This window comes from Haplochromis burtoni, unplaced genomic scaffold (assembly GCF_018398535.1).
Source record: "Haplochromis burtoni strain Fernald_Lab_line unplaced genomic scaffold, NCSU_Asbu1 Contig_518, whole genome shotgun sequence".
Taxonomy (NCBI): Eukaryota; Metazoa; Chordata; class Actinopteri; order Cichliformes; family Cichlidae; genus Haplochromis; species Haplochromis burtoni.
Genome location: NW_024582879.1, coordinates 283,496 through 292,473, shown reverse-complemented (window position 1 = coordinate 292,473; position 8,978 = coordinate 283,496). Strand labels below are relative to the sequence as shown.

General features: G+C 37.5%; 1 protein-coding gene across 1 annotated transcript in view; it reads left to right on the top strand.

Moving 5' to 3' along the window:
• The window catches only part of kcnq5a (potassium voltage-gated channel, KQT-like subfamily, member 5a), a gene marked incomplete in the record, with an annotated part of 129,428 nt that overhangs the window by 98,303 nt on the left and 22,147 nt on the right, over positions 1–8,978 (top strand). Inside the window, 5 exon segments of the mRNA XM_042214109.1 lie at positions 1,297–1,423; positions 1,989–2,164; positions 4,088–4,213; positions 5,472–5,582; positions 5,740–5,835. Of these exon segments, the coding sequence (XP_042070043.1) occupies positions 1,297–1,423; positions 1,989–2,164; positions 4,088–4,213; positions 5,472–5,582; positions 5,740–5,835 (636 nt within the window).

Below are 8,978 nucleotides of genomic sequence, written 5' to 3'. Positions count from 1 at the left end.
ATGGCCACCATGGTCACCACCCATCTTGAGGAGTTTGCCCCCTCACATATACTAATGTGCCACAAACAGGACTTTAATATCACCAACCATTCCCATGTTATTACGGTGTATCCATATAAATGGCCCACCCTGTATGTTGAAAAAAGTGTTTGGCCACACCTCTTAATCTTTGAATTCAATTGTTTACAGTGCCAAAGGTGATTAGAATCACACACCTAGCAATGCAGTCTGCCTTTACAAAAATTTGTGAAAGAATGGATCTTTTAAAAGAGCTCAGTATTGGAGCATGGTACTGTAATAAGATATTAATAATCAGATCAATAATAATCAGTTTGTGAAGGTTCCTCCCTCCTAGATATTCCATGATCAAATGAAATGGTATAATTGCAAAGTTAAAGCCTTGATGGAACCAGGGCAACTCGGCCATGAAGTTACAGAGCAGGGTCGCCAAGTCCCAATGCTCTGAAGACTCATTAACTGAACATTTCAAAACCTCTGGCATTTACAGCAACACAAAAAATGCACTAGGAGCATCATATCATGGGTTTCCATGGCTGAGCATCTCCTGTAGCATTAATGTGGACATGGACCAGTACATTGGCCACATTCTCCAAAGTAAAGTTTATATTTTCAAAGAATTGTTATAATTGTGGCTAATTATCAGCATGAAAACAAGTATTTTGAAAACAAATATTTTGGCAGGCTTTAGTCCAGGTGTTAGTTGGTTATCTGGAAAAAATAAAAAACAAAAAACGAAGCAGTGTAGACTTTAAACAGGCTTTCCCTGTTATGATGAGTCAAAGTATCTGCAGTAAAGTTGTCTTTCTTATTACAGACATCTTTACTACCAAAGCAAGAAAAGCACAAGTTTAGCCATTAACCGTGTTAATGGCCTTGTAACACTGAATTATCACTGTAAGTCTGAATAGTGAATCAGTCTGCATTATGGGAAAACAAACAAACAAACAAGGGCCTGACTCACCTTAATGGTAAACAGTCATTAACAATGTTGTTAACTGCACCTTTTCTTTTCCTGTCAGGAACATCAACTTGTTTCATGTAGTGACTTTAAATTACCCTCATTAAAATGCATAAATATACAGTGATTATAGTGCAAGTGATGATTTTTTGCTATTGAAAGAATAACTTTTTAAGTCTATCTTTATGATGCTACGAGGTTCAAGCGTGAACTATTGTGTGTGCGTCCTGCGAGAGCTTGTGATGATTGTGGTGTTTGACTATTTTTATGATGCTACAAGGTTCAAGTGTGTGAATTATTGTGTATGCATCCTGCAGGAGTTTGTGATGATTGTAGTGTTTGGCCTGGAGTACATCATCCGGATATGGAGTGCTGGCTGCTGTTGCCGCTATCGAGGCTGGCAGGGACGTCTCCGCTTTGCCAGAAAACCGTTTTGTGTCATAGGTAGGTCTGTGTGAAGATGTTGCTATGTAACTGTACAATTTATGAATGCAGCCATTCACAACTCCAAACAGTTTAATTGTGTTTGTATAGCGTTCTTTTAATATCTTCCCTGTGATGTTACCTATAGTTTCTTATATAAACAGGTTCATAAGTAGGAAGTTATACTATTGTTGCAACAATGTTGATAAAACTTGTCTTCCCTTAGTTACTACAGGTACAGTTACCACTGTCACAGCTATGGGTAGAACATAAAAACACACATTTTTAAAAGACTGCAGTTCTCAGTTCTTATTTTCGTGTTCAAGCAAGGAAGACGTCAATATTCTCGGGAAATTCAGTGAGACAAAATACGTATGATATCTTAAAGCTGAAGATACAATGACAAACAAAGACTTATGTAAACATGTAAATAAAAGGAAAACAACAGCTTCTAGCGAATAAGTAGCTGTTTTAAAGGTGACGGATGGCAGGTTGGATGGATTTAGAAAGTAGGTGAGTCAACCACAGTTCCTGTTACTAATATTGTGAAACCCATGACCTTTAATTTCCCTCTTTTACTCCCCAGACATCATCGTACTTATCGCCTCAGTTGCTGTGGTTTCAGCTGGTAGCCAGGGTAACATCTTTGCCACATCTGCGCTGCGTAGCCTTCGCTTCCTTCAGATCCTGCGCATGGTGCGCATGGACCGTAGGGGAGGGACCTGGAAACTGCTTGGATCTGTAGTTTACGCACATAGTAAGGTAGGGCTTTTTTTAACAGTCATTTCAGGAGTCTATCTACAACTAAACATATAGAGAGGTGTTTGGATCTGTGTGTGTTTGTCTAGATCACTAGGTGGCCTGATTTTGTAGGTTTGCTAATGGTGCGTGTTGCTACATTTGCTAACAACCCACCTCTTTTATTGTGTATTACAAATCACTGTTGTATGTTAATTAAACGAATATTGTATACAAAATGTAATTAATCATCTAAATTATTTCAAATACAGAAATAAACCTATGACTGTTTCTGCGGCTGAAGTGGAGCTGGCTTTAAACTACTTTGTATCAGACTTACTGGAATGACTGTTTACACAAACCTTAACTTAAAAGCTTGAAAGCATTAAGTAACTTTAGCTGTCAAAGAAGTCTAAAATGTGACTGGACATTTTACTTGCTCGTTCTACTGCTGAGCTGCTCTTTGGACTGGCCCCAGTACCTACTCCATTAAAGCTGCAGTCTCACCTGCTTAAAAGGGCAGCAGAGCAGTTCGTCAGGGCCACTTTTGATTTAATGTGAGCAGCCTGCCGCCATTTCCGTAAACCTTGTTAGTGCTTACCGGAAAGATTGTACATTGGTCATTCTGCTCTTCTGGTTAACTACAAACACTTGCAGTTCATTCTGAGACTTTGGCTTCTTCAGTTTGACTTACTAAATATGTTTATTTAGTGCTCATCTTCAAAGTGTAGCTGGGGACCGGGCCAGTGGTTAGCTTCCTCATCCAAATGTCACACATGTAGACAAACTGTTTGTTTAGACACATTCACTTGTGAATGTTTTTGGTTTTGCTACTGAAACATCTGTAAACTGTGAATATGACTCTTAGATGAGGAGTCTCTTATGTTTGCTTCTTTGTTTATTTCTTTTTTAAAGCAACCACGGGCCCTTGGTTCTCCTCTTTTGTTGTGTTCTCTGTTAACACTGTTACTCATTAAAAGATTAAAATCTTGCCTTTAGCTGTTTCCACTGTTAATGTTACATCCCCTTATCCCTGGAGAGAGCTGGGGTCATTACAATTATAAATAAAAGCTGTGTGGATAGAAAAGGCACAGTTAATTAAAGTACAATTATTCTCACTTTTGTGCTGCACAAAAATTGACGTTGTGCAAATATATTCCTCTACTGAATAATAAACTGTATATAAAGGATGGGCTTGGCCGCCAAGTCATCATCCCATTATTTTGCAGACTAATGGGTGATCCTTTTGAAGCTTCGAGTTTGTGTTTTGGTCATTGCTAATGACAAATAATGGTTGAATTTGAAGAATATTTTAGCTAGCAACAAAGTACTTTGATATCAGCTTTACTGTGTATGGGACTATCATTTCAAAGCCAACATCCTTCTGTAAGACTTGAAACTTGCAGTGAGATTTTACATCAGCAAACTGAGCTAATTGGAAACTGTCACATTTATTTAAAATAGCATCAATGCAATGTTGTTGAGTTGTTATATGGCACCTGACAATCTGTTAGTGCTAGTTTTTAATCACCATTCTCACAGGTACTTTATAAAGTATGCTATTACTGTTCTGATTGATATATTATATGCAGATGTAATTTCTTTTATTTGCCAGTTGCATGTACTCCTGATATTGTGACCATCCATCTTGTTTATGCATTTATGTTCATATTTATTTTGTACTGTATTCACTGTTGGTGCAGTGAACTTTAAATTGACCAAATTTTCATTGAAAAATATTGTTTTTTTTCTCCATACCACAAACCAAGTTGAAAAGTGGGGAAAAGATAATAATGTTACTTATTGACTTATGTGGAGTGGTGAAAATCTCAATAGGGAGTGATTATATTCAAAAGAAAAAAATCAATCAATATCTTTCACCATGTTTGCAGCACAAGGTTAGAAATCATCTAACCTATAAAGATCTTTTATCTGTATTTCTTGCAGGAGCTGGTGACTGCCTGGTATATAGGGTTTCTGGTGTTGATCTTCTCCTCCTTCTTGGTCTATCTGGTGGAGAAAGAATTCAACAAGGAATTTGCCACCTACGCTGATGCTCTGTGGTGGGGCACGGTGAGCACATGGAGATGCACACTAACCTGGCACACGGCATGCTGTAAAACACAGCCGGTTAAAATTATTTTAGTCCTGTTTGTGACATCCTGAAGTCTCAGCTAAAATAACCATAACTTAATTGAATGACAGCTGAATCATTTGTATTAACTCTTAAAATGAACTCTTAACTCTTAAAATATTCCAAACCCATCATAATTTTTTCACATGCAAAAAATAAAGAAAACTTTTGTCACTCTGATCTTGCAGCACTGACATATTTCTTTTCATAGTTTGTCTGTGACCTTAATGACACCTGCAATACAAAAACAAGGAAGAATGGTCTTTAAATTCACACTTGGCTGGCTATACCGCACTGTTTCCTCCTTTGAAAATATGGACACAGACAACACACAAACAAGAAACGGCCCAATCAATAAAGTCAATTTTCTCCTGCGGCCAGGTGCGACTGGCCTATTCGGCTTGTGGGAATGACACATGCTGCGACCTTGGAGAAGATTCTGTCTGGTAGACACTAAAAACTGTAGTATTATACTTGCTAAAAGCTCAAGTTTAGATACATTTAATTTTAAGGTGAAAAAACAGAGATCCAGAAGCCAGTTTCACAGATTTAGAACCTGCATTTCACACAGCTTTCGAAATGCTGAGGATATTTTCCTTCACACTGATTAATCTTTTATTCCCTGGTTGGAAAAATATGAACATTTGGGAGATGCACAGCGTGCCATTCAGCAGATGTTGGTGTTCTTTAATTCTGTTTAATAAGTGCATTTGAGAAATGGGTTTGAAATTAATTAACTCTTGTCTTTACCGGTTATTGAAAATTATAAAAATTATTAATATCACTTATATTTGGAAATTCATTTGAAATGAAGTTTAACAAATAATACTATAGCCATGTAGATAGGAATGTGGTACCTTGAAGGCAAGACGTTTTTGTTAAATGTAATAAAATAATGTGAACTGCTTCTGTGCACTTTTCAGTCTTTGTAAGAATATCAGTTAAATTTAAGGAAGTAAAACCAAAAAGCAGACAGTACATAAACGTGCACATCTCAGTCTCTACTTGTACTTGTACGCTTTTGCAATACTGTGAATGTGATGCATGCTTTGATGTTCATATCTGTTGTGTATATGAAAGCGTTGTCTCTTTTATTTCAGCGTGCAAAAATATAATTTCCTTCATCCTGTGAGTTAAATTGTATAAATAAAATGATGTTGGCTATGATTATTTGAGTAGTGTCCTCTGAACTTTCAGATCACCCTTACAACTATTGGCTACGGTGACAAGACCCCACAGACGTGGACGGGGCGGTTATTATCAGCGTGTTTTGCTCTGCTGGGGATCTCCTTCTTTGCCCTGCCAGCTGTGAGTAAAACACCGTGGCACAATGACTGATTACACTTTCTGTATTTCTTCAAAATAATCTGTACATATTACACAAATAAGAGCAGGCGCTTTTTTTCTCCATGGTGAATTTTCTTCAAGTTTAAACTCAATGTGTGTCTTTGTTTTCTCCACATAGGGCATCCTAGGTTCAGGCTTTGCCCTGAAGGTGCAGGAGCAGCATCGACAAAAGCACTTTGAAAAAAGGAGGAACCCAGCTGCCAGCCTCATCCAGGTAGATACTCAGACATGCAGAGAACAAACACACCTCACCTCGACTGATGTTTTTTTTCAGTAGAAGCAGCTGAGTACCAGTGTGAATAGAATAAAAAAATTCCCTTTATGTGAAAATGTTCATGGATTTGTGCGTAGTTCACGTCCGTTTTGCCTGTTTTTAAATAAAAGCATGAGTGTGTCCACTCTTTACCCTTTGTTGAAGTGCAGGTGTGCATCACTTCTATTACTGTAGTGGTGTTTCATTAAGAGCGTACTTAATGTGAGTGTGTGTGTGTATGTGTGTATTATGCTCTTCTCGGCCTTGTCAAGGTGTGTAGTTGGTGATGACTAACAGTGTGTGAGGCACACTGCCGACTCTCAGGTCCAACTGCAACACACACTGCAGGGATTTATGAGCCGTTTCCATGGCGATCATTCCCTGGGCGGACGCTCCTTCAAACTATCACTTATTGTAATAGACAAGACCAGCTGCATTGCTTGCTAATGAACAATAAATATCTGCTGTGGAGTGTGTTCCCTGAAGTGCGCAGCTAAATGTGTGTGTGTCTCTTTTTTGCATGTATTTGTGAGACTGCATGTGTTTGTTTTTGTGTAGGCGTTTGTCTGTTCTGTCTACCTTCTCCTATCTTACGAACAACCTTGCACTACTTTCTGAAATTTTCCGGTCAGTAATGGAATCCAAACTCGAACGTCTGAGTCTCACGCTGCTGTTTCGAATGTTGTTCTAATCTGTATCAGTTATGATAATATGATAGTATCAAGTTCGCCAACTGTTAGACACAGCTAGACAAAAACTTCCTCACACTTTAAATCCAAAACTCTACTGCTGACCCAGTTTTAAAACTACATATTTGGAAGTGGAAATCTGGAAATCTAAATTGTTACCCAAACTGTCTGTCATCATTTGCATCTGTTTCTTAATGAAGGGGTTTCTAGACTGTCATAGTAGCCTGACAAGATCTTTCCCTTTCCAAGGATATCTACAAATGCGGCCAAGAAGTCTTGCATTTTCTTCCCTCATTGTCCCATATCCGCTGTCAGCCGTTTGACGAAGCAACCGAGCGATCATTGTCAAGCTTGTAAAGAACTATCTCATAGTAATGTAAATATGTCAATCAAACTAAACCAAAGGAAATCTAAAGCATACAAACAATGGAAACTAAACTTCACTGTTGGTCACATGCAGCAGTCTGGTCTTAATATCAACCTGATAGCTCAGGGAATGCCGTTGTAATTTCTTTATGTTCTAAATAGAACATATGTCGGTGCATATCATGTGTTTTAGTGAATAATTAATGGTAACATTAAGATACAATTTCTTAGATACTTTGCCATCTGTTTGACAGCATCTTCCTGATGAAAATAAATGAGTAAATAATTAATACATAGCATTATGCACTGTATGCGCACACATGGTATGGGTGCTTTTCCCTTCCAAATAAGTAGTCGGATGATATGGGTAAAGTTTTCATAAATATTTATATGACTAATTCATTAAATCAAACCAATGTTTTGTCTGATCTCCTTGTTATGTATAAATATCTGTTGTTAGCATAGACGAAATCCAGTTGGAGCCCAACTGATCCTTAATAACCCACTAAGTGAACAATTAATCCAGTGTGTGTTGGTCTTGTTCCTCTTTTACTGGCTGTGTATCAAGTATCTGGTCACTGTCTGTTATCTGCCAAGTTCATAACATTTTCCTCAACAGGTAAAAGGAAACTTGGAAGCACCTGTGAAGTGTTAAATATGTGGACGGCGTCATTACTCTGTCGCTTCACTCCCCTCATCTCACGCAGCTCTCCCTGCTTTTAATCGCTATTTTCTGTGTGTGCATAACAGAATATTACCACTGTCCTCAAGCCTTCGCAGCTGGTCAATTCGAAATTTCAACATCTGTCATAGTTGTTTTGCCAAATAACTTTTTGTGTAATTTTCAGAGCAAGATTGAATCTATAAATGATATTAAAGTGTCCACATAATAATCAGCAGCCAAAACTGACTAGCGTTTGGCAGGTGGTCAGTGTTAATTTTCCATCCTGTCTGTGTGAAGTGTTTATATTTGGGTTTTCCAAGTCATGTCTGAAATCTTGTAACCATACCTGGCAAGTTTGAGGAGGCTGAGTCAGCTGCAAGTAAATTATGGTTGACGATGTAAAGGAAGCAACCTTTAAAAGATAGGTGGCAGACAGCTTGTGGCCTCATCAGTTATTACTTTTGGATTAGGTTCACTGTTAATCTGGCATAGAAGACTGTATGACCGGCTCAGTTAAATAAGATGATGTATAAAGAGTACTTTGTGTCCATCACTGGCTCTGACAAACACCCTAAACACACTGATATCTCATCCTGCCCCACTGTTACAACTTGCTGATAACTTTACCAGCAAACACGCGATTTCCATAGATAAATTTAAACAGTCTGTTGCACTTAATATTTCTCCTGCACTGAATTTAGAAGGTGTCCTAATCTTTTAGTTTAGCCTAAATGCTAAACTAAAAGCACATATATTTTGTAGACATAGATATATACATGAAAACTTGATGATTTTTAAGTTTTGTTTTTTGTTTTTTCTGCTGTTATTTCAATTATATTTGCATGTTCGAAATAAAATTATATCTATCTATCTAAATGCCAAGAAGCCATTTAATTTCTGATGTACAATCACCATAGCGACAAAGAGCAATTAAATCCATGCACAGCTAAAAGGAAAACAATTCATGGCTCTCCACACTCTTTGTATTAGGCGGCTGTGTCTCCTTGTCACTTCCATCTGCCAGCAATAAACTGATAAATGCCTAAGAGCAGATGTTTGTGTGAAAGTATTACGACAGGCTAAAGAAACCCAAATGTTTTTTAAAAGCTGCTGAAATTAAAAAAAAAATCAATACAAGAATGACTGAACCTTTATAAAGACCATATTAAAAGCAAAAATAGGAAAACTGAGAGTCAACATGCTTATGTAGGTAGAAGGCACATTTCTCACTGATAGGTCAAATACAATCTGGTATATTCCTCCAAGGTAGGCCTCCAAGATTCTTTCTGTAAGATATTTTTAATTTTATTATATTTCTTATAGCCAGCTAGCATTAGATTTCCTACAGCTAATAGCCATATGGTGCTAAAATAATCCTTTGATAT